At 31.3% G+C, this 27875-nt stretch overlaps 1 protein-coding gene and 1 long non-coding RNA gene across 3 annotated transcripts; one reads left to right on the top strand and one right to left on the bottom strand.

Annotated features, from left to right (window-relative positions):
- Positions 1 to 1063: 1063 nt before the first annotated feature.
- LOC107993430 (G-protein coupled receptor 52) lies at positions 1064 to 27875 on the bottom strand. Of its 2 annotated transcripts, none has more exons than XM_028664625.2 (5): positions 27510 to 27875; positions 12275 to 12677; positions 11523 to 11742; positions 10403 to 10832; positions 1064 to 9775 (listed from the first exon to the last, which is right to left on the bottom strand). In XM_028664625.2, the coding sequence occupies exons 2-5, from the start codon at positions 12384 to 12386 to the stop codon at positions 9596 to 9598; spliced, it is 942 nt and encodes a 313-aa protein (XP_028520426.2). In that variant the 5' UTR covers positions 12387 to 12677; positions 27510 to 27875; the 3' UTR covers positions 1064 to 9595. The 2 variants fall into 2 exon arrangements, with proteins under 2 accessions (XP_028520426.2, XP_016905328.2); XM_017049839.3 differs by lacking the exon at positions 27510 to 27875 and adding an exon at positions 20593 to 20734.
- Positions 20650 to 22687, top strand: LOC133666208 (uncharacterized). Its single transcript, XR_009830005.1, has 2 exons — positions 20650 to 21859; positions 21954 to 22687. It is a non-coding gene; the product is annotated as an uncharacterized LOC133666208 (long non-coding RNA).

Below are 27875 nucleotides of genomic sequence, written 5' to 3'. Positions count from 1 at the left end.
CCTTCGTCATCGCACGACCTACATTTCTTGGTTAATGTCTGGAAAAAAAGGGGTCATGAATGCGAAAGAGGTCACAAGCGTTCGTAGAAGAACCGTATCCAATAATGTTTAATTCTTCTGTTGCGGATCTCATGCAAATTGCATCTAACTTATTTTTGCTCCGTGTTAAATAATATTTAACTCTCGGCGAACAATACTCTTCCCCAATTTTGATCGCCCTTGGAAAAAAATTTGAAAAAATTTTGAAATATCTATGGGGATATTTAATTTAAACGATCGTTATATGAAATCTTTTTTTATTTCTGAACTTTTTCTTCTGTCCTTCAGTAATTCAAGTTTTCTATAGAAGATTAAAGACGTTAAGAAAATGTATTTTAATAAATCTTTTATTTTTATTTAAATTTTTGCTTCTTCTTTTTCTTTTGTTTATTATTGGAATATAATGCTTATAATGAATCGAAAACGATTGTATGTAATTATGGAAATAGAATCTCTTTAACATTATATCAGAAAGTGAATATTTCAATTATGAAATCAATTATGAAAATCAATTGAAATAGAATTTAAATTATTGAATAATACAATTGTTTTAATAAACAATCGCTTCAAATAGGATCGATTCTGTTACTGAATATTTTTATAAGTATTTTTATGGTAGAAAATTATTAAAAAATATAAAAAGTAAAAAACCATTTTATTTCTAAAATTATAAAATAAAAAGGAAATAAACCAAAATCTTTTAAAATTTGTTTTTCTCCACATTTGTAACATTTATAAAATATAATATATATTATAAAATTAAAATTATATATACAAGATATTAGAAGAAATAAATAGTATCATGCAATTTCATTTAAATCCAAAAGATAGATAATAATTAATTTCAATTGACACTTCATTTTTATTAAAAAAAAGAACAAAAAGAAACAAACGTATAAACACGTAACGTGTACAAATTTCCATCATATGGAACAATATATTAATAGTTATATTAATAATTATATCATATCTGTTTAAGGATATTTGAGGTAAATGAATACAAAGCATCGTATCGAGTCGTATATCGAGTGAAATTTGCGATATCTACGATCTCGCCGTTTATTATTGGAATATCATCTTACTATTCTATTGCGCTAGGACAATAATCGTTAATATTGTACCGTTATCGTCGAATTTCGTATCTAGTACACCCGTCATTTCGCTCGGACAACCAAGAATCGTAGTCCACCATGATCCGAGTTCCCTTTTCTTGCAAGTTTTTCAACGCATGCAGGATGAAAGCACGCGATTAACGCTTCGTCAAACATCCACGCACGAATTTTCGGGATCTTTTTCTCTTTTTTTTTTTAATCTTTGTATATTCAGAGCGTATCGATGGTACACCGCGTTTGGAGATTCGATCTTAATTCTAAGCATTGCGATAGACAATAGGTAAAGCGTGAATAAAACGCATGCTTGCATCCTAACAACGATCTTCTTGCGAGTTTTATATTCCTGTTTTTTTCTTTTTTTTTTCATTTTTTTGATTGCTTGCGCGCGATTCGAGCATTTCAGCGATCAAATACAACATTTCTCGTATTGATAAACATAGTTACTTACGATAATATATATATATTATCGTAATAATATATGGATATTGATTAACAAGACTTTCCTTTTTTTATCTTTTTTTTCATTTTTATTTTTAAAGATGTTTTATTTGCAGCGCTGAAATAACTCTTTAAAGTACTCTCGATCTTACAGGTGGAACCTCGAGATTGCTATTGTACTTTACAACCATATGCCTGATGTGATAATCACGATATCGATTAGATCGATAAAATATCCTGTTCCAATTTATTTCGAACGAAAGAGAAATTATAATTTACATTTCGAAAAACGATTTTCGATGAGAGAAAACAATTTTCATCAATCTCTTCCTTCCTGTACTCAGAATGGATAAATCCATTCGAAGGAATGCATCGATCGGATGGTCCACGCTTGAAAAAAAAACTTGTCAAAATCGTTGAGCCACGAAAATTTTTCGCGATAATTTCAATGTCGTGTTTATCACACGAGGCCGTGCCGGTTTAGCATCGCTACGATCATCGATCGTGTACAACCACGTTATGAACGCCGGGCATCCATGTGGGTGATCGATCAACCTTCCATTTTAACAACCGCTTAAAATATGCAATAACAGCACGTCCGGTGGTGAGGTACGTTACAAAACTAGTACAAAACTAGCAGCTAGGTACAAAAATGTAATTAATCGTTAATAATGGAGGCCGCCCGGAAAACTGCCAGGGACCATATCTCGCGTATCCTCCGTTCCTATCCCCTATCATAATCCCATCCCTTCCTTTGCCATTTTGTTTCTTCGTGTTATTTTTATCCACGTTGCGTCTGCAAGACGAGAAAATAAATATAGTGTACAACGAGAAAAGAAAACACAAAGGGAAGCAACGCTTCGATTTTTCTTTCTCAACGCAGGTACTGGGTTATACCATTCTTTTCTCTTTTTCTTTTTACCTTCTCTTTTCATTCTTTTGTTTCGCTTCAATTTCGTTTTACTTTATCCCTTCTTCCTTCTGCTTCGTTCCAGTTCTTTCATTTTTTTTTTCTTTTTTTCTTGAGCGACTTTAAAGTATTTAGAATCTCGTTATCGCTGAGGAATTTAATACTGCTCGGTTTGGCGGTTTCGCGGATGCACGCTGACACAAGTGGAACTCTTTCTCTCTCTCTCTCTTTCTCGCTTTGATGGAACAAGACCGGAAGCTGGTATTTCGAACGGTGTTCCCTTTTAAGCGACCACTCCTTCGCCTTTTGTGTGGCGTGACGGAGTAATTGAATTCTGGCTGCAGGGAAGGACGCGTTTCAAATTGTTGAAAGCTCGCGTTTCAAAAAGATGTTTGTTATTTAAAAACGATGGAAGAATGTTTCGTACACATATGTTGAATAAATGATTGAATATATAGTTATTGAAATAATTATTTCAATCAAAATATCAGTATAAGTTAGATTTCGAGTTTACATCGAAGAAGAATCATTTCAATCTTTGAAGATTCTATAATTTATTTTTATAATTTTCATCAAATAGAATAACTGAAGGAATTATCTCGATCGATGTAATATCGTTTAAAGAAAATATAGATATTATTTAATTATTTCATTATAAAAATAAAGGCTGGATGATGATCCTTAAATGAATTTAAACATTTTGCATTGAACTTTCGAAGACAATGTAAATGTACCTAGATTCTAAAAGATAAATTATCGTATCAAAGTTATTCGATTGGATCATGTATAAACAAAAGTTGGCCAATCTTATTCATTTTAATTTATTTACCTTTGAAAAATTAAACGTGTATCATTCATATTTTTAATGATTTTAAAATTAAGAAATTTTCACAAATACGGAGTTGATATCAATTTGATTTCTGAATGGGCCAATTATTGCACAATCGATATAATTTTTATGAATGAAATAAGATTAAATGACTCCTCTTCATGTTTTCAAGAATGAAATAATTTCCTCGTTGCGTATCTCATTCAAGTATATAAAAATTCTGATTTTACTAAATCATTCTATTCAAACGAATTCAGCAGGAAATAGAATTATTTAATCCACGAAACATTTATCCAAATCAATTTCCTTGCTTGATGCAGTTACTCTTATGTCAGCGTGCATCCGAGACGTTGCATCATAAAAGTTTAAAGTTTTGCAACGACGGATTTGGACGAAAGAACCGCGTCACACGCGATCTAATATGTACATACACACATGAAGAGACATTCGGAGCAAAATCATAGCGTATTTTTTTTTTTTTCGTTTTTTAATCCACTTATGTGCCACGATGAACCCCGGCTAAAAAACTTGCGAAATTTTTATTATTTAGGACATTGTTTATAGAGAGTATTAATATACAGATGAAAAAATATAGAAAACAGATATTGGAATTATTGGACGATACGACGAACAATGATATTTTCTAATTATGTCTTTAAATTATTCAAATTAAATATTATTTTTCTCGATAAGAAAAGAAAAAATATCGAAGTTTCGTTTCTCCAAAGATTGAATTTGACGAGTATTATTTATTAAATTGTATCTCGTCATTAATATTAAAAAAAAGAAATGTTTCATGTACACAAGAAAATTGTAAATATCGATACCATGGCTCGTCGCATTGGCAAACAATTCGCACGACATGTTGTTCGTTCGTAGCAAATTATTAATACGATAAAAATCGTACAACTGTCGTTAAAATCTGCCAAACAATTGTTTAATAACAAGTCGTCAATCAATAAAGATTTTATTTTTTTGCTTTTTCTTTTTTTAGTCGGGGTATTGTTTTACATAGCTAATGCTTCAACTATAACATAGTCAAAAAACTTTTTTTTGATTCAGTTCTATAGTTAAAACATCGTAACATCACAAAACATCGACAAAATCCGTTCCCTCGTTATTTTAAATCCATTTATTTTTCCATTGAATAATGGCCGCTATCGTGATATTTCGCATTTCGTATAAATTATCGAGAAAATGTTTCGACGTTTCTTAATATCAGCGTTTTCAGAGCACCTCCGGGCACCTTAACCCTTTAATTTAATAGCTTGGTATATCAAAATGGCACGATAAATTTACCGTCGCGCATCTAATGGTATTCGTAGTCCTTTTTATTTTATCAGAAGAGCCTTATAGTTTAATAAAACACGAAGTCTAGAGTAAAAAATAGAGTAGAAGCTGAGACTTTCTAGACACCGATTTGCGTATTGGATTTCTTTTTAAAGGGTTAATGTTCATCATCCAAGAAATCTCAGGATCTCGCTCATCTGCTTGCGTATGAGCATTGCATTTTGGAGCGTAACGGGAACAATATTTTCCTGAACTTTTCTTTCTCTTTTTTCCTCCATCCTTCTCTCTCTCTCTCTCTCTCTCTCTCTCTCTCTCTCTCTCTCTCTCTTTTTCTTCATTTTTCTTTTCTTTCTTAACTAAATGAAACTTTTTTCAAATTTTTCTATTATCAAAAAATCATTTTTTAAATATTTTTTTTCGTTGTTCGAGGAATCAAAAGTTGTTTGTATTATTAGAATTATTTTAAAGTAATATTTTACAAAAAACAGGATAGAATTTATTTTCAATTAATTTAAATTTTCAAAAATAATAATATATGTACAATTGTAGAAGTATTCTAAGATTTGATCGTGTTGTACATGTATAAAATATTAAATATTATTTAAGATAATTTGTTTTCTGCGAAAAATTTCTATAAAAAATTTAGATTATTTCGTACTTAATATACGATATGTAAATATCTGGCTCAACACACAATTCTTTTTCTTTTTCGTCGTACAATCAAATGCGTAACAAAAACCTATATTTCAATCAATATTATGTCTGCTTCTGAGAACGTTCTAAACCTTGAGAACAACGTATACACAAATCGATGAAAGAGTTTAACTTTCACGTGACACATTATTTTTTACAAGTGTTTCAAATTTCTAGATCTATTTTATTATTTATTTCAGATAAATGTAATTAAATAACAGCATAAGTATTTATCTCTCATAAATAGTTAAGATAAATTATTCTATTTATTTTTAAGCAAGTATCCTATATCAATTTTTCCCAGACTATATCAATTTATTATATTTTTTCCCAATTATTTAATCCATCAAATAGTTACATTTATTAAGCCGTAATATATAAAATATTTGTCTTTTTCAATTTAAATAAATTTCTACTTTTTATCAAAGGGGAATTTATTAATTAAAGTATACTTACCATTGAAATATTATTTTTAAAAAATATTCATTTCAATTTTATATATTTTTCATTTCATTTTTAAAATTAATATCGCTAAAAAATTGTGAAATAATATATAATTTTATATCTTTTGAACAAAAATTAAAGTTATTAAAGTTTAATTTAATCATTTGTTCTTTTGAACAGAAAAAAGAAAAAAAACAAAAATCAACATGAGTCGTTATTGTAACGAATCCTTCATTTCATATAATACAACTTGATTTCACTGAAGCTGTCACAGAATCACCGACATTTTCCCCAACGGAACACTTAATTACACGCATCTTTTCATCGACAATTACATAGAATGCGTACAACGTTTAGAGCAAGGCATAAATATCTCCGTCACGGAAACGTCATGCAGAGTTTCGTTACATAAAAGCGTTAGCCATGCAACATTCGTAACTGCGCTACTTGAACAGCTGAGTTTATTTGCTACAGAAACGGTCCGGTTTATAAATGAACCGTACGTTTTATTAATAGCCGTTGCTTTCTCTCCACCCACGGAAAATGTTTTCTCCAAGTTTTTGCCCGTTTTATATCGCGTTTCTTGTCGATTTGAATAAAAACTCGAATAAGAAGATCTTTAAATTAAATTCCTATCTCGAATACGATACGAAGTTTCGAGAGAAAATTTATGGAATAATAGAGTATCACGAAGTGATTCGACTTTATCAGCGATCCTTCGTCCAGTAAATTTACAACGAAATTTATTATTTTTTTCATCTATGGCTCTTTCATAATTTCTTAGAGTGCGAATACATTTGAGAGTAAAACTCTCGAAAATATTTTTCGTAAATGGACACTGCATTGGAAGTGATTGTCCGATAGTGACTTTCACTCTCAAAATAGTTAATGACAATAAATGTCGAAAGCAGTTCTTAAATGAATTTGTACTTTTTTATTCAATTAATCTTTATTCAATTAGCTTTTATCGTTATCGGTCGATGTTTCTTGACACAATAATGGTGAAAGTTTAATAATTATTTTGATTAGAATTTGATCTTATATGATAAAAATTTTTTATTTGTATCTAACTTTAATATTTAACAATATATAGAATCTTATATTTATAAATTTTTTTTTTTTTAGAAGCATATCTAGAATTAAATTATAAAATGTTTTCGATTCATAGTTTTTCTTTTAATAGAGAGAAATTACTCTCTCTTAAATAGAGGTAATTTTATTAAAAGAAAAATTGTTGAAAAACATTATAAAATTATAGAAATATTCACTTATATACAAATTTATAAAAGAAAAATTCAATAAATTTATTTAAACTGTTTGTTGTACAAAAGAATATTAGGATTAATATTAATAAAAAAAAAATGTGAATTTTTTTGATGAATAAGGAAAATAATTAGAGAAAATTAATTGCTTATAATCTTAAGCAATCTAAATCAAATATTAAATATTAAATATTTAAATATCTTTTATCTTTGTAGAAGTAACTATCTTTCAATTTTTCCTTTTTTTCTAAAGAACTAATATGTTATAACTAATGTGTTATAAATAAAATTTAAAAAAAAACAATAATTATGAAAAATATTATTTAACTTTTCAAAAATTCTAAGAAGCAGACTATGGATTTTTATAAATATAATTAAATAAATGAAATTTAAATAGATTAAAGATTTCTTTCATTCATTGAATGATCCTATAATCCAAATACTTTGCATACTAAAAACATTATACATTTCCAATCAAATATAAATTTTCATAAATGTACAAGCAATTCTATTCACAATATCATTATTTTATTCACAATATCATTATTCCTCAAACAAAAAGTTAAAAAAGTTAGAATAAAGAAATAGACAAAATAAACCTGTCACTCGTTGTTGATTAAAAATTAGAAAGAGAGAGAGCGGAAAGAATTCCGATCGAGTGGCCGAGTAGAGGAGGAAGCGCGTTATTAAAAAAAAAAGCGTATAACCATGGCGATCGGAACCCCATCCTCGAGTTCTCAGTTTCACATTGGGCATTCTACTGGCGCGCAGATAGACGCGGCGTCGCATTCCGTAGAGGCATCTCCGTTAATTGACCTAGTATTCTCTTATTATTTTTGCGTCCTGTTTTTATCATTCTTCTTTCATACACCTTTTTTTTCGATCGATATCCATGTAATCACATTAACGTGATCGCAAGCAAATCGTTCGTCCCCCGATTATATATTTATACGTTACTTTTTTTTCTTTTTCTTTCTTTTTTTTTTTTTATCTCGACTGGCTAAGATATTTGTTTTGAGCTTGATCTTACCACGTAGATACATTTAATGTAGGCAACGATCAATTTCCGTCGGGAACGCTCTCACGAAACGACGGAGAGGAGAGGAACGCGCGAGCTCTCCGCGTTTCGTCGATTTTTCTCTCGAGAGCGTTTCGCGAAAAAAGAAGAAAAAGCAAAAAAAAAAGGGAAATAAACAGAGCGTCGCCGCGATTTAATCAATTATAGCGATTCATGTCGAGTGAAAACGTCGTCGAAAGGGAATTAGATCGACGTATTCGCTAACGAAGATGGTGTTCCTATCGAGAATCTTCGTCAAGCTGAGCTTCGATTTCTTTGAACTGTACTTCATGCTTCTTTCTTCGCGTTTTATCGAATTAAAGTAATTTTTTTTAATAATAAACGCTTGTATATAAATATACGTATAATTGATTATTTAAATTGAAATTGTATAAAAAAAATTACGCGATTTCTTTATAGGTGATATGAATAGTTTGAAGAAACGATAAATCTATTCTTTTTAATTCTCTTTTCTGTCCGGTTTCTTAATTTCTTTTCTCTTTTTATTAGATTTTTTATTAACACGCGTCAATGTACAATTCGGATTGAATCGAACACGTTTAATGATAAAAGATAATTCCGTTGATAAAAATCTTTAGTTTTTTCGAAGTTTATTATTATTATGGTGTCTGACTGTTCATTCATTTTAGAGAGAAATTTATTTTATTATACTTGGCTGAAATCATGCTTAGCTGAAAATTCGTTTTCCATTTAGTGAGAATGATAACAGTTTCAATTGAAATGATAAATATTAAATTGATGCTTATATATGAAATATCACTTCTTCAGAGTAATATATTAATTTCTTTTTTATCATTGTATTTAAATTTAAAACAAAAAACTGGAAATATATATAGAAATATTTGAAGGAAATATTTTTACAAATTATTTATTACCCTCTATTTTTATCAGATAATCGTTTCAATTAATAAGTTATTTTAGAACAACTTGTACGCTTTTGCATAATTATTAGAACTGACATTTTACAAATTATTTTGGAAATAAAGCGAAATTAAAATTCTGCCAGTTATCTGATTATTCTATTCGATATAAAATTCGACATAAAAATAAAAAAGAAAAAAAACGATATTTTATATGCATCAATCTATAGATATATAATAGATGTATTGAAGATAGAGTGAAGATGAAGTTTTCAAATGGCAACGGTCAAAAAAAGAAAAAAGGAATTCCTTTCTTTAATCTTCGATCGTTCGTTTATCGAACAATTCGTCGACAAGAATTCCTATTTTATAAATAATTTTCCTAAAATTTACCCCACATTTTGGAAATCCTACTGCATCGATCGTTTGTTTGTCATGGACGTCGTGGTAGCACCTTTCGGAACAAAGAATCTCAGTCTCAGCCCTCGAAGAAGACTCCGAGAGAACGGTGGCGGATGCAAGAAACGATCTCGAATACCGTGAGATGAAAAGCGATGCTCTAGGAATGAGGCGCGTGTTGTAAAACGCTCGCGCGCAAAAGGAAAGCGTTTCCCCTCTTGTTCTCGTAGGCGTTTGGCGTTTAATCGTCGTCGTCGAGGCCGAGCAGCTCGGGCGGAAGTCGTCTATGCCGGCAGCACAACGTCAGACAGAGCACGCGAGCCGCCAATCGAAACTGCGGGCTCAGGGTTCCGAGGACTACCGCCTTCCAGAAACTGTTCGTCACTCCCAGCCATACTACCGCGAAATGAAGAAACGGTACCTGGAACATGACGATAATATTATGCGAATAAATTGAAATATTTGATGATATTATATGTCGTAGTTATCATTTGTTCCATTATTTTGAAAAATTTATATTTTTAAAATATTTAATATTTAAGAATGATTCTCACATTCTCTAATTTAACTGTTGAATAAAGTTACTTTAGTTTATTTTTATTGTATATTTAAATTTATTGATTTATTACAAATAAATGTTTTATCAAGATTTACCTCGACATTTGTGCAAATTTTATGAGCATTCAGTCGTGATATAATGCAAATCGGATAACGTATAACTTATTAATCATTAAATATTTACATTTCAATATATATAAAAAGTTCTTTGCTATATAATTGATTAAAAAAATATTATAATAAAGAAAGGAAACCAATAATATTAAGTTTGTATCTGATTATATATAAGTTTTCATATTTAATCCACGAATAATACGATTTTTGATTTTAAATAGAAAATATATTCTTTGAACCAATGTGTTATGAAATTTTTATACGAAATGTACTTTTCAAAGAGAATAAATACGATTTCTCGTATTAACATATAAAAACTGATCTTTCCCAGATACTTCCTTGCATATTCACAAAAAGAGCGTGACATTTAAATTACCTGCGGCGGTCCATTAACCACAGCGTATATCCGGAGACCGGCATACGGTGCCCAGGACACCCAGAAAGCCATCACCAGGACAAAGGACATGATGTGACTCGGATTACTCAGGTTTTCCGAGAGCGCGGTCGCGTACTCCTTGTCGTGTATCAGTACGCCGGATCTTAGCCGCCTCATCATAGTGAAGATGTAGCAGTAGGTGTAGACGATGGTGATGACCGATGGGCCTAGCACGAGGATCGACAGTGTGATGGTGTAAGCAGCCATGTTGCCCCAGTCGAGCATGCAGATGAACGCCTCCCGGTCGAAAATCGGCTTTTGGAAACCTAGGAGGGGCGGGCAGCACATCATCGCCACGCTGATCCACGTGAAGACCATCCAGCACTGGCATCGGGTCTTCGTCTGCACGGTCTCGTAACGCAATGGTTTCCTGTCGAATCGATACTTTAATCATGAACTCGACTTAAAAATTCAAATTCCAGTCAATTTCCAGGATTGAGATTCAATTTTAATTCCATTCGTCGTGTATATTGGTTGACGTTGGACTTGAACGTTGGAAAAAGTTGAGGGTTATGATTTAGTTTATAATACATGGAGAAATAAAGAGTCAAGGATATAGAGTTGAAGTTCTAGTGAATAATGGATCATTCGTGTATGTATATACATGTGTATATATGTGTATATATGTGAGTGTGTGTATGTATAAGTTGTTGATCGATGAAGATATAGAATGAATTAGAAAGTTTGACGAAGATTGTTGAGATTTCGATTTACCTAATATCTTGATATTGATTATCGCTCCAACTTGGATTTATTTTATTACTCTATATGTTGAACATATGTTAAATTAATAAGATGTTTTATATTGCTATAGGGCGTTATTAGATTATAAATAATATTAAAGAAACGTTTATTTTATCATCATCGTATACATTATTTAATGTATTTTAAATAAAACAAAAATGTTTTACATTCATGTTGTTCATTGAATGTTCTTTTCAAATTCTACTTGAACCGGTTTAATTTTATTTCTCATCTTTCTTGAAAAAATATAATAAATATCCAAAAACTTTTGAACATAGCTTTTCTATAAAAAAGAATGAAAGAAATTGAAACGTACCTGATAGCCAAATATCGATCGACGGAGATCCACATGAAGGTGTAAACGGATACCGCCCAGAGAGTAACTTCCAAATAGCCAACGAGACGACACACGATGTCCCCGTAGACCCATCTTCGTACCAGCGCCGGATACACCGAAAGCGGAACCACCAGCAGACCACAAAGAAGGTCCGCCGACGCGAGAGACAGCAAGTAGTAGTTTATCACCTCGGAGGGACCTGTGCGGTGTGATGCTCATTTGTATTTATCTCGAGTGTGAACCACATTTCACCGAATGTTACAGTATTCGTTGCTTTTTCACTGCTCTGTGGTGACAGAGTCAGGAAATTAAAAAAAAAAATAATATTATATTTCAAGATAATGAATTTGAATATTAATTATGAATATCATATTAATGAATATTAATTATAATAATGATTAATATAAATTTGTAAAAAGATTTTGAAATTAAAAATGTAATAATTTGGAAAAGTATGAAATAGAAAAAAGTACGAAGATACAAAATTACATACACTGTTTATAAAAGAAAAAGAAAAATATTTTTTAAGGAACGAAAATTATGGAAAGAAAATCTATCTATATCTTGATGCATATATATATGTTAAAAATCAATAATAACATATATAATTTAAGAATATTTATTGATTTTCCAATTAAATTCCAAAAATAGAATGCAATCTCTTTTTATCTAAGAGAAATAAATAATTTTCGGAAAAATTACCAAGAATATCGAGATGTTAAAGTACTTACCACGGAAATTAAGGTAGGTGGCGATGATGAGGAGATTCGAGAGGATGATGGCGACACTGACCACGAAGATGAGGCCCGCCTGCATGAGAGCCTCCAGCGAGGGCTCCTCCATGCCGCCACCCTTTCGAGCTGCATCCCCCCACCCGCCCTTAGGTGCTGTTACCCGTCACCCCCCCTTTATCAACAGCCACTAAACAGCCAGGTGCCAGGCTCTCCTGGTAGCTCGCACCTGGTTCACTCCTCCACTTCCTCGAGATCCTTCGCCTCGAGACTTGCCCTGCCGGAGGCTGTCAATCCTCCACCAGCAACGATAAACTTTGTCCGAGATCTTTATGCGAACATACCTTCTCTAACGACCTCGTAATTTCGACGATCTTGATGGAGAATCAATACAGCTATATTGCTGGAAGCAGAGAGTAGAATTCGCTGACGTCTCGTTTTAATTTATAGGAGTATCACGAGATGCTGAACTGGTGAGAGGACCAGACGATGACTGCAAGAACGATGATGGCGTGATGAAGTGACCGATGCATAAGAATCAAAGGTATAAACGAGGAGCTGAAGAATGAAGAATTTTGATGAAGAAATTCGATGCTTTTATATTTGTTTTTTTTTAACCATTAAAAGAAGTAGTTTATATATACTTAATATATATATTTAATGAAATGATTTGATTAGTTAGAAAATTGATTTCGAAAGTTGGATACGTAGGAGGAAAAGAAATGAATATTTATATACGGCAATTTCTTTGAAACGAATAAAATCCATCGAAGTTAAAATCGGTATCGGATATCGGGTTTATTAATTGAATGCATAAGAAAGTGTAATTATTCGATGTATTTCAAGCATCGCAGAATCAAAACAATCGGGCAATCAGCACACTGGCAAAAAAGGGGGTAGGAATAACCGATAAGTTTAATAAACGACGAATAAAATAAAAATTCTTTCCAATCTTCGATTATATTCGAATTATATTCCAATAATCCATTAATAAATTAGATTTGACGGAGTTCTTTATTGAAAAAAAAGAAAGGAAATCACTCTATAAAATATCACGTACTATATTTCAAACGATATAAAAGACTTGGATTCTAAAATCAAGTATAACTAAATAAACTGTTTACGATCCCTTTCAAACCAGTAAAAGCGTTACAATCCTTTTTACAATCATGGACATTGATACATGATGTCGTTTCATATCTCACATCAGCTTTTCCATGTTTACACTGGAAAATTTTATTCACTCACCATTTTTTATATACGCATACATCTCGATTTCAAATATATAGAATTGGTGTATTTTGGAGGTGTAGCACATGAATTGAATCCAAGAGAATAGATTGTTCGAATACGAGAAAGGGTGAAAAGCAGTGAAAGTTGGGCATCAATAGTCGTTCTTTTTTTCATACACATTCTTACAAGAGCCACATAAGCCAGGTGAAACTCGCATGGCCAGTACACGCGTTCTCCCTCTAGCTATCGACCGTCATTCATAATTCAGCCGAGTCGATCCTGAATGGAGGCCTGTTTTATGAAGCATCACGTAGCTAACTATCGCCGAATTAAAGAGGAACTTCTATATATTTTGTTTGGAATATTTGGTCGATCAATTATCGAATACGAAATAAATAATTCGAATAGAAGAATCGTGAAAGAATATTGTTGTTGTTGTTTGAAGGTGTTTGTTTAAATGGTATAGTATTAATTTCTTTTTCAAATTATCATCGCGTGACTTGAGTTGGAAATATTTAATACGAAAAGAAGTGTTTGTTATTTTGAAGAACGGCAGAGTATTTGCATGTTTGAATGTTATTTGCAGATGTTTGACAAGGAAAGTTTACATATTATCTTAGTATATTTATATCTTAGTATGTTTTTTATGTATTCTTAAAAGTAATTTAAAAAATTATAATAGAATTAGTGAATAAATAGTGAATAAATAATCACAAGATTAAAAATTTTATTTCAAAGTAAATTAATTCAAATGTAAAAATTATTTAATTTATAACGTTCATTTAAAATAAAGCTGTTTTTGCAATTTTTGAAATAAAATATTTGAAATATTCATTTGAAATATAATATTTATTTGATATATTTAACTCCAATTTAAGGATATTTTATCTTTCATCAAGGATATCATTTCCATAATATTAATATATAAATATAAAATGACATAAAAATATTATCATAATATAATCGAAACAATCCATTTTCTCAAATCGTTATTCATTATCTTTATGTCAATTAAAATCTATCAAGTCTGGTTTATACTAACAATCTGCAATCTCAAGATAAACGTCATTAAATTATCCTCGATATTACAGTCTTCGCAAGATTCTAAAAATATACGTAACGAAGACACTCTTGTTCCAATTAAAAGCCTTATTCTTATACACGCTATAGAAAATCATCGTATCCACTGCTCGTATTCCCCATCGTAAGATAAACGTCGTTAAAGCAATCTTTCGTTTCAAGTACTAACGTGACGATCGTTAACCTCACCTCGTAAACCATGAGTGCATACAGACAGAGAAGACATTGCGATAGCGAGAATGCGTTCTTCGCGAGACAATCATCCCCTCGAGCATCGTTCTACACTATGCAGAATATTCTCTGATATAGTCAATCAAATTGACGTAAAGCAAACGTTCGTGTTGCATAATATTTCATAATGTTGATCGTAGAAAGTGAACGTCAATCAAATATTTTGTTAACAAAATTGTCAGTTTTATGAATAAAGATTGGTAAAATTCAATATTAGTAGTATTAGTCAATATAGAATAAAAAATTAAAAGGTTAATTTATTTACGATGAATTTTTATATGAACACTTTATAATATAATATTTCTTCATGGTTTTTTTTTTATCTAGTTTTTTAAATATTTTAGAATTCCAAAACTTTTGAGACATTTCTCATTAAATTCTTTATTTATCCATTAAATTTTTTCGATAACAATTGAAATAGTAATAAAAATATTTAGAAATGAAATTTCCCATCTATAATTATAAATTCTAAGATACTAAAAAGAGTTAAAAAAAAAAGTAATTAAAACTTTACATCTTTCTTTGTTTTTAATTTAAAATTTTATTTAATTTAAATTCTAAAAATAGAAGGTAATAAAAATTCGAAACTCTTCGAAAATTACAAAATTTTTTAAATTTTAATTTTTTTTAACTTTCTTCTTTTATTTCAATTTTATGGAATACTCGAAATTAAGAAACAATAATTTTTTATCCATTCTATATCCAACAAAAATTCTTTTTAATTCTGTCCAATTAATGCTTAATTAACGAAGAATTAAAGTTGATAAAAATTTAAATAAAATATATTCAAGTCTATAAATACGATTTTATACGATAATAAAAAGTGTAAATAGTTCATGTTTTCAATGCTTCTTTCATTCTGTTATCATGCTCTTTATCAGATTAGTTTTGAACTGAAATAAAATGATCTATAGTTAACCCTGAATATGAAAATTATTGCTATTTTCAAAATAGACAGTCTATATCCATAGAATATTATTGATAAAATGCCAATAAGATAATGATTGATTAATTCGCGATTGGAATCAAACGAAAATCTTGTTGATGAAAGCTCGAGTTAAGCAGATTTCTGCGCATTGACACATTAATTCGGTGATGGTCAAGTCTCTTATATAAAAATTCAGGGCTTAATGAAGTCTCGACCTCGGATTTAAAAATCACGTAAAGATTTACTTTTGTCGTTTCCCTTGTTACCTTGTAAATGTCTTATCGTCAACGGTCTTCAATGGCACGTGACACGATCACGAAAAGATCTTTTTTCCATATTTTTATGTTTGAACGATAATAATAGATGGAAAATTAATTATTCACATTATTTTGTATCATATTATTTAAATATCTGAACTATATTGATAATAATATCGAAAATAATACCATTAATTAATAATAAAAATATATTAATATTAAAGATAATAGAAATATTTAATAAATAGTAATAAATTTCTAGAATTGCATAAATTTGATTTAATATATAATAAATAACATGAAAATATTTTTACTAATTATTTTTGTTAATATGCTGATTAAAAATTTGTGTCATCGATTTTGAAGAACCTTCGAGATAATGATTTTTCTACATATATTTCATTTTAATGAGATATTCGAAGTTACCTTCAACTCTTTTACAATCTTTATCTAATAATTAGCATAATTATGAGAGATATTAAATTATGTATAACGCTGAAAATGGATTATAAGATGATATTTATAAAACTTGAAGGTAAATCATGAAAATTTAAGGAAGAAAAAAAAAGATATAGAAAAAAATCTCTTAAAGTGATAAAGAAAATGCCAAAATACATTGTTTCCATCTTATATAGTATTCCAAATAAGAAATATGAATAGAAACTATAATTAAACCGAGAATAATGTTATTTCGCAAAGAGAGTTCCGTTTTCGACGGGATTTAAATTTGAAAACTTGTCGAGCATGCTTGTTACGAGAAATGGCGAAACTTGTCTCGCGAAGAATAGTATTCTTTTAACTGAGAACAGTAAAGAAAGTGTACCCAATTAAGAGAGAAAATGGTTGGAACGTTTGCAAAACTCGGTCCACGTTTGCATTACGTCTTCAAATTCTATAAATACAGTTTGATACGTAAAAATAGACGCGGAATTTTTCAACAAATTCCACGAGATGAATGAAAAACGAGACCTGGTTCGTTCTGAAGCAAGATTCTTTAAATCATACCTTGGCCGAGTACGTGTGCACTCGACGTCGTTTCAAAGTAAATCGTGTGGAAAACGAAGTTCTATACAGATATATACACACAAAAAAGAAAAAAGAGATAATTATTCTGTCATTTCGACTCATTATGAAAAATTTCATTGCATTATATTTTTATACATTATTTATTGCACAGAGAGAATTATTAAATATAAAGTTCAAAAATAAATTAAATTTAGATTTTTTTTCTATGCGTGATTTTTCTGATTATGACGTTATTCTTATCGTTAGAAAATCTTTACACTATCTTGATTACAAACGTTATTTTTCAAAGGAATTATTATTTCCAGTTTGCTGATAGAACACGGTACACAAAAGCAAACTAAAAGGAACAGGTAAAAAGAATTCTTTACTTACTGCTTTAGATTTTCAAGATTAATGAGAATCTCAATGAAAATAGCTCAGAAGAAAAGACAAGCAAAAGTCAGTGGACAAGTTGTTAAGTAGAAGGGTACTATTTCTTTGGAGATTGTTAACAAGATATGCAATATAATTATTTAATTGGATTTATTTTATTTTTTTGATATTATAGTTGATAATTATCTCAATACAAAATAATTTTTATTATATTGAATTAAAATATATGAAATTTCGTTTTTTTAAAGCTTGATAGAAATTGATAGACTATCTTACCGATTCAATTTTATTTTATTTTCAATTGTTTATTGATTATAATGAAGGCGAAGAAATATGTTATGAATTAAGTATATATTGAATAAAATATAAATAACAAAATTTATAATAAAATTTAGAAAAGATTAAAGATATATTAACATGATTTTATTATCTACACTTTATATATAGAATTTATAATTTTCTCTAATCATATTGTAAGTTGCGATTATATTATTAACTGATCGATTAGATAACAAGAAGTCAAGAAAATTACGTAAACCATTAATTTTCATTGAAGGTAATAATATCGACTAAATGTAGTACTATTTGCGAGGAAGTATTTTTACCATTTACTCGATACTTTTCGACCTACAAGTTTGAAAACTTTGCAGTTTTGCAAATACAATAAGAAAAACGAACAAAGAAAGATGAAGAAACAATTTCACTGTACTATATTCGAAACTTATAAATGTTCTCACTATCTTTCATTTAGAGATATAAAAATATTTAAAGAACAGAAAATGGAAATTTTTCGCTTTTTTGTTGCAAACCTAATAACTCAATAAAGGAGAAAGAAAGAAAAAAAGAAAAATCAACAATTTTTTTATCAGAAATTCTGAATATTTTTATCGAACATTCTACATTTTGAATGTTTCGAAATGGAAAAATATTCAATGGGCGTACGATAATGGACAATTTACACAGAATGAAATCCAATCAATTCCCAAGGCGATTTTGATCAAGCCACACAAATCATTTTCGTGCACGCGCCGTCCAAAAGCGAATTAATCTACGTGGCTGACTTTATTAAACCTTTAAATCACGTTATCGCTACCGTCCCGTTTTCTGAATTTTGCTCTATATAGCAAAAGTTATTACGCCCTCCATAGGGCGGCTTTTACACAGTGGCTCAATTAATGAGAAAAGTTTCCGGACCAAGGGATTTCATTCGCTTCATCGATATTCTTTATTCTTATGGACGCGTTCCAACCGGCGCATAATCAGGTATCTGGCTCTAGCGAGCGATAAAAATACCGAATGAATCGTTTTCGTTCGTTTGAAAGAAACCGAGAAAAAAGAATAAAGGTAGAAAAGAAAGGAAAACTTAAATGAACGAAGAAGTATTGAATTAAAAGTGTTCGATAATTGTTTTTTGATCGCGTGCCGGCAATTTTGTCGCATTTCAATCTCAAATATCGGTTAGAACGAATGAATAATGAGAAAATATAAAGAAAAATAAACAAAGAAAACAAATTATTTCGAGAGCTCTCTATAATACTTCCTATGAAACCTAATCACGATTGTTTCAACTCTTTGAAATATAAATGTTTAAAAATTATTGCAACTGATATGATAAAATATTTTTCATTCCCTTGAAAAATTTAAATAACTAATCGATTTGTTTAAAATTCTTTTTATGCTTTCAAAGAATTATAAGCGTATCGACAAGAAAACATTTTTTTAAGAATTCGAAGGCCATTTAATTATCGTCATGCGAATATCAATTGCTCTATATCATGCTCAACACAATATCTCTTTTTTTTTTTGCCTATTATTTAATTTCCAGTTGAACGATCACATTCGAGGAACGTCAAATCTGTCAGTTATCGTTCATTCGTGAACTTGTTCAACGATGCGAGTTTACGTGGATGACAAAACGAGCACCGAGAAGGGGCGAATGAACGGAAAACGGATGGAAGGTAGTGGAAAAAAAAAAAGAAAAGGGAAAAAACGCGTCGATGGTATATTTCTGGCGATGCTCTTCAATTATCGCCAGAGCAGGAACAAACCAGGGTTCGCAAAAACATTGGTCGTGTTGCGATGCTGGCTTTTCTATGTGTAACTAGCGTCACACCGCGATATAAGCATGGCACACGGTACATGGATACGTGTATAACGAGAGGGAGTGGAGGCGTGGGTAGTTTGCCTTGTTTAGTTAACCGAATATTTGCCCAATGATGCGCATGTCGTGATAAGCTGACGGGAGCACACAGATAGGAGCCGAGTCAATGTACATCCGGCGTCGATGTACGTGTATCTATGTATTTTCCGCTCTCCCCTCGCCTCGTGACATCAATTTTCGAACAGATGTGTGTGCGCGCGCGCGTTGTGTGTGTATGTGAGTGTGTGTGCATGGAAGAATGTGTGCGAATATGTATCAAAGGAAGCCGAACGTGGCCCACACTGTGAAAAGGGGGATGAAAGAGTTCAGTTAGAGGAAGTGGAGGAAGCGGGTGTAAAGAGAGATGGAAAGGAGTAAAATAGAGGAGTAAGAGGGGATAGAACAAGACTGTTAAAGAGTATTAAAAAGAAAGAGAAAGAGAGAGAGAGAGACATGATGAAAACGCAACAACAACGAGGAGGAACATAAAAAGAAAATACGCATTGTATCTATGGAATCTCTATCTCGATATTCATTCACGTTTGATCACAGATAAATGATTTCATTATTCGATCATTCCATCTCCTTTCCCCGTATCTATTGAATAATGAAATCGAAAGGATGAATATTGGTGAGGTGATCTTGAAAAATGCAAATGAGACTTAACCTTCTCCGCGTTCCCGCCGTTCCACTATCGAGCAATTTCGAGATTTTGGACGATTTAGCGCGAGGAAAAGTACGGAATCGTGTAATTCTGAAGCAAACGAAACCTTCGATCGAGAACACTGTGGACAGAAGGGTATCACGCGCGCGACATAGGCTGTCTGCTAGCACAAGCACAGGGTGAACAGTCGGAACATGAAGAAGCGGCAGCACATGAATGAGGAGCGAGAGAAAGAGCGTTAGAGAAAGAGAGTGGCGAATGTAATGTATATCTGGTCCATTTAACATTGTCGCGATATGAATGATAACGTGATTCGCGACCTAGCCACTGCCATCTTTGGCCGATATTTGTGCATTAATCGGCTGAAGAGACCATCGAGCCACGTACCTCCTCGATTTCATCCTGATCTCGTGCACCAGCTCCGCCAGTGCCTTGGACGCTGCCAGTCTTCGGCTGGGTCTGCCCGTGCTCGCGCCACTTTTACCACCTCAATCTCGAAACAGAGATGATGACGACCAGAAAGTGTGAAAAAGAAGTACAGACACGTTTGTGTGTGTATATGTATATGTGTGTGTGTGTGTGACCAGGACAGAAAACACAGCGAGAGAACAGTGAGAACAGGCAGGCAGAGGCACAGAACGAGAGAGAGACGGGCCGAACGAACGAGATAGAAACAGAACGATGGAGGCACACACTGAAACCAAGGGGATGTTCACACTTCTGGTAGAGACGTTTCTCTACCCTTCACGGTTTCTTCGTTCGCCCATCACGCCAGACACATCTCTCCCCCTTATTCAACGATCGAACGTTGAACCTCAGAACCACGCTCTTCGTGATCTGACAACGAGATCTTAGATGAGAGCAGCTCGAACGAGACGCGGCTGTCACCACGTAGAGCGCACATTTGCGCTCGGCCGACCCGAGCTAGGCTTTACTACTACCGTCTGAATCCGCTTCTTTCCCTCGGCCCGGGAGTCGAAGCGTCGATACCACGACGACGCTTGCGCGCCACCCCCGATCCACCCTTTCCCACCCGGGCATTTTCACAGCGCATTGGCTCGAAGCCTGTCGGCGCGACGCCACGGCGCCCTGCACGAACAAAGTCGTTCCTCCTCGCACATCATCCCCGAAACACCCGAAAATCCACACGATTTTCGGCCAATTCTCGCGCCTCCCCCGTATTCTCCCTTCCCCGATTTCCTGGGAAGCTTTTTTTCCTCTCACTTTCCCTTTTTTCTTGAATTTCATCGCTGGCCTGGAACGTTGGTCGGTTGTCGACGCGCTCGACACGTGCTCTGGCAATGTCGGTCAACGGGGCTGTTTCGTCACTCCACGCCGAAGCGGGAAGTCGCCCGCCTTTCACGATTTCAATCGCAAAACTGCTTCGTGTCGCAGCTGCGTCATACATCTTTACTCGCTTATTATCTCGTTTTTCTAGTGGACGACGTGGAAACGATGTCGAGAGTCATTCAGCTCGGGTATTTTTGGAAATTTTCAAATATCTATAATGAGCAGATTAATATAAGGGAGAGAAAAGAGAAATAAAGATGAAGATTTATTGCAAGTGTGATGAGTCAACTATCATAGAAAAAATGATTGGAAGATGTTATTTAATTTTGAGGAAAATTCTTAAGTGAAACTTGTTGATTTAGAGGTATTATTTTACGAGAAAATACGATATAAGTACAGTTGAAATAATAGCTTGATTTATTAGAAGCAAATGGAAATTTATGTTTTTCATTGAACAGCTGTCCGTTCGGAGAACAGGTGATTAATACTTTGCATGCTTTTATGCACCAATAAGGTGTCACCAAGCTCGATCCTCGACATGTCTACAGATTAAAATCCCATTATGCAAATTATCCATAATAACTTCGTTTGCATTCGACTGACCGAGAACTTCTCCACATATTTCTGCCAGATAGCGATATCAATGACTTAGTGAACACAACATTCATCAATTTTGTCGTTCATTATCCATGAATGATATAAATACATATGTTGAATTCGCTTAGATCGTTTTATTTATTTAGCAATAAATCTAAGTAATATATGTATGTACATATGCTAAATTAATATAGGAAAACGAATAAGTTCGTAATCACTCTAATAAATGATATTTGATATATTTTTTTTATTTCAATAATTATATTTATCACATTAAAAATTCCTTTTAATTCTGAATTTTCTCTCTGAATCTGATATTATCTACAATAATCTGTATCATATACAAATAAATATGAAACTCATGATTGAAATAAATAGAATTTAAATAGAGATTTCACTCATTTATTGAATACTATGCTATATTAAATAACAATGTATGATTTTCTTATAATATTTTTATATTTTTACATATTATATACAAATCTTATAAAATGTTTTATATATTTAAATTTTCTATTAATACATGAACATCTGTACATTTACCTGCGATAGTATCTAAGATATATCATTAAAATAAATAAATCAATTTAAAAAATTTGCTATAAATAATATATTCATATAAAAAGAAATAAATTGTCATAATAGAATGATGTGAATTAATTATTCACAGTAAGATGCAATATCAAAGATTGAAAATAATGAAATTTTAATTAACTTACTGAAACTAAAGGATACTTCTAAAGGACACCGAAAAATCGAAGCCGTATATCGTCGTATGTCAGCTTAAATCGAAAACGCGATTCCTGCGATATTCTACATTTAATTGTTCCGGTGAGTGAAAAGTGAGGTACATGGAAACGACCTTTCCACCTGAACCTGACTCTTGTCGGTATTACATAACACTCCATAACCCGTAAATAACAATCTATTGACTGGTGTAGTATGATGATGATCGTATGGAAAACAACCTTTATCCGGAATCTCGAAGGATTTAATACTGCTGCAATTGCACGACGTAACAATCCCATTTGTACGATCTGTACTTTGAGCATATCTATCTGTAAATCGAAACAGAGTGAAAGAAAATGGTATAATAGGAAATTTGAAACTACTATCTATTAAAATATTTTGATCGCGTGATTTATCAGTCTATTATATAGATAAAAATTTGGAACTTGATTGATTATATATTATAGTATTTAAGTTGGATCTTCTGATCTCTTTTCCTATATATTTATGATTAAAATAATCTATTGTTTTCAATTTTTATTATTATCGATGATATAATGGCTGATTTTAATGATTCTTAAACGAGCATATACGGATGAAATTTACATTATAAATTTACTCGAACTTATTTAATAATATTGTCACGGTTTTATGAGTATTTATTCGACTAAATTTGCTTTCTGATTAAACATTTTCAGTTTTCAAATTCGAAATTGTTACATTGGTAAACTATTCATGAAATTTTATAGTTCATTGTGCATTTCTGACTATCAAATGAATAATTTATAACATTCATTCGTTATCAATATTAGAAAGAGGAAATAATGAAGTTGCTATCGATTACTGATTTTTTAATGATTCTATATATACATTACTCTTTTTATAAACGTACATTAAAACTACATATTTTTCTAAATATCTTCTTTATCATTTTTTCTTTTGTTAAAAAATGAAAATGTTATTATATTTTAATCATAATAAATCATTTCTTCCCATTCTTTATATAATCGATTTTCTATCGTGAGAGATATTGCAATTTGCAAAAGTGAGAACGTAACTGCTTGTGTAAATTCAATTTTCACCTTAGCAAGCTAGCTAGAGTATCTTTTAAACGGTCATTATGCAAATCTAATTGAAAATTCGACGCGCGAGAGCGACCTCGACGAAGGTTTCTCTTCGCTCATCGTTGGACATAAATAACCGATGCGAAACACGCGAGTGAGAGCCAATGATAAAGTGAAACCACTTTGTAAGATGCACTTCGTCGAGATAACAGGAACGCGAGGTACGTGTACTGGACTAGATATATGCTGATTCAATTATTTTTGTCATGTTGCAAACCACCCAGGTAGACAAGACTATATTCATTGATTTTATTTTTCAATTCTTATTTATCACTATCCAATATCAGAATTATCAAATTAAAATTGATAAATTTCATTTTTATAATTTGATTTTTATTTTTGTAATTTGTAAAAATTATTAATTAATCCTTTAATCCTTTTGAAAATAATGAATGTTAATTTTTATTGAGATGCAAAATATAATTCTACATATTTGTATATTTTATTCTTTCATTTATTATATTTATTTGAAATATATTTAAAAATATTAAATAATACAGATAAAATAAGAAATATTATATATATTCTTAAATATCTGAAAAAATCAAGCATATATTTACTAATTTATTAGGAGATTAATAATTTATATATAATTTTTTAAAGAAATTATTGAATTTGATTGAAATATTTATTTTAAGATAATTATTTTAAGATGATCTAATCTTATTAAGTACACGTGCCAAAAGTGGATAATTCTACTAACGTCGTTATATAGAACAATATATAAACAGAGAATTACTTTTCGATGAGTCAGTATTATTTGGTCGATATAGTGTATTCATGACGTGGAATTGACGATCGTGTAATTCAGTATAGACAAGATCTTGCCGGGTGACCTTACCGAAGCCTCATCCCAGCGTCGTTCTATTCAAATCAGATAGAACCTCCTTTCATCCACTCACGTTAGACAGGCTGATTAAGTCTTCCCTAGTGCTATTTTCGTGCTCTTGATTAAAAAACAGTAAATTCACATGCACGATTCGCAAGAGGCCTTCGGCGATATTGCAATAATGATGAACGAAGTTTTTTTTGCGTAGAACGAAAATTTTAATCAACATCTATGAAATTACATTATTTGACATGACGCAGATATTTTTTTGCCTGTTTGCGAAGGACATCAACGTAATATCATCTTATGATCGATTATGAGAGCTTGGCAATGTATTTTCTACTTTTTTTTGTGAAAAATTCTTTCAAAAATTGTATCCAAGAAATTACATAAAAATAAATGAAATGGAAATTGTAAAACTGTATTGAAATATAAAGATACAGTAAAAAAAAATGATTAGATTGAAATAGATTTGATGAATTGATCATTTCTTGATAAATCTTATTAAGAAAGAATTTTTTATAAATAATTATTATTAAAATATTTTTGAAAATTAATACTATAATTATATAATTTTTGAAAATTAAAACTAAAATATTGTGTCGACTAAGATGTACAAAAAAAAATTGGATATGTAAAATAATATATCTCAAAATCATTGAAGAAACATTCTTTTGACAAATTGACCTACCATATTTATTAATCTTGTTTTATCGAAAAAATTAATACTCATATGACAAAATTAATTAAATATAAAACATTTTCAAAACGTACCTCATAACATCATTCGAAGATATTAATTTTGATTACGTTAAATCATAAGATTGCTATAATTAAAATAAACGTCCACTTCTAAAACATACGTGCATGGACGAAAATAATCTTATTTTTTTCATTAAGCAACCTCAGAAGATTAGCATCTAAGGACGACGCGCTGGGTGCAACTGCACCGTCGAATGGAACTCTTTAAATTCGTGTTATCGTTCTATTTTTGTAGAAGCTTCCATGTATATACATCCACTCTGCGGATGCCTCCATTGTCTACCCTCAGACACGGGTTCTATTTATAATTCCATCTCTGTCGATCGAGAACATGGTTAAGAAGTGTTCCTCGGGGATCCCCCGAAACTCAGCAGCGACGCATCACGGCCAGATGGCGTTGTTAACTGACGCAATAGGGCGTTGAATCATTAAATTTGGCACAGTTACGTTTCATTCTGAAACGCGATACGCTCATTCTGAAACCGGTGGCCATTGTGTCAAATTGGTACATCTCTGATTAGAAACTTGCACGACCGTTTCATTGTTGCTTGAATTTGTGTGGCAACTCATATGCAACGATACAACGAAGTCGAACGATTTAGAGGAAACTTTTGCGCGCAAATCTAGTCGGTGGAAGAAGACTATTATTAAAAAAAATAGATGATTCTTTAAATGCTTTTTTAATTGAACAATGAAATTTCATAAATTATTAAATTATTTTTTTCCTTCTTCATTTTATTGAAGAGAAAATATAATTTTTAATTAGAAAAATATTACTTGGAATTTATGGTAGAATTTATCCATTACAATAAAATTGTTTATTTTAATACGAATAATATTTAAAATGAATTTAAAATGTTGAAATCTTGATTATTACTTATATTTCACTATTTCTTTTATTTATCATTAAACCTAAGATTAATTGAACGTCATAAAATTTTATTTTAATTTTGCGTTTTGTGTATTGGTAATTTATGATACATTATACAGAAGTATTAGATAAAAATATTTTTTTTTTGCATTAAGCTAAATTTAAGAAAGGTTTAAAATTTTATGAATTTAATACAAATAATTTTTTTTCTTATAAATATTTTTAACTTTTTTTATCAGAATTTGAACTTTTCTTTTCAGCAGACAAATTATTATTTAAAATTTTAAAGCTTCATCTATTGTTAATCAAAATTCAATCTATTGTCATTCAAAATTTCATTCACTAAACTTCATAAAAAGTGATATTACGAATATTAAAACGTAAAATCTACATATTGCTTAAATCGTATAAGTAGAATTTCTATAAATTGTAAAGCGACCTAGAACGGTCAGTCAATGAACGGTTGCGCAAGATGTAAACCTTATCGCGGGATATGAAGGATATCCTAAGCCGTTGAAACGCACCTAACACTTATTGATCTGCTCCTCTTGGGAGGAGGAGAGAAAGAAAGAGAGAGAGAGAGAGAGAGATCATGAGTCCAAAACGACGCTTCGCGGTCGTCGTGGATCTTGGATACAATGGTGACCCCGACGAAGGTCTCTGTCAAACGACCTCGACACTTGAAAGTGTGTCGAGGATATCAGGAAGAAGCCAGAAGACTAATAGTCATTGCTTAAATCCTTTGATGTGACTTAAATCGAACACTCTGTTTTCATGATTAATGCTGGGTGATAAAAATCTTAATTAAAAGGAGTGTCGGCAGAACGATATTGGAAGTAGAAAAATTTTACATTTTAATCACAGACTATCAGATAATCATGATTTTTGATTTGTTTTAATATATTTTCCCGAAAATATTATAACTATAAAAAATTATATATTTTTGTTTCGATTGTTTTGTGTGGTAATTAATTGTGTGGAAATGAAAATTTCTTGTGTATCTAATATTAATTGTTGATTATTTCTAGATTAATATATAAGTTCTGTAAAAATATTATTATAGCAAAAACGCAATTTGAGATATCCCATTATAAAAACTTACCTTCCCACAAATTTCCTTAACTTGCTTCTGACCTACTTCGCATTTATTCTTTTGTTAAAATGCACTTTTGTCTTTCTATCAAACTCAATGCAAAACTTTTCGACCCATTGATTTAATCACCCGCTCGTAGAAGAAACCATCGTGCCAGTTAAATCGGAAACTAACCTCTACAAAAATTCCATGGTTCACTTCACACCGAATCAAAGTAAACTTTCTACAATTGTTTCACGCTAAAATATTCCCAAACTTCCACTTTGATTCAATTTGTTTCACAGTATTTCACAAAAGATATACGTTTTTTTTAAAAGCAATTTGATCAACCGCATCAAATCCATTACAGCGACCCCCGATACACGGCAACTCGCC

This window comes from Apis cerana, linkage group LG6 (assembly GCF_029169275.1).
Source record: "Apis cerana isolate GH-2021 linkage group LG6, AcerK_1.0, whole genome shotgun sequence".
NCBI classification, from domain to species: domain Eukaryota; kingdom Metazoa; phylum Arthropoda; class Insecta; order Hymenoptera; family Apidae; genus Apis; species Apis cerana.
The sequence above is the reverse complement of the archived record's forward strand: the minus strand, read 5'-3'. Positions and strand labels throughout refer to the sequence as shown.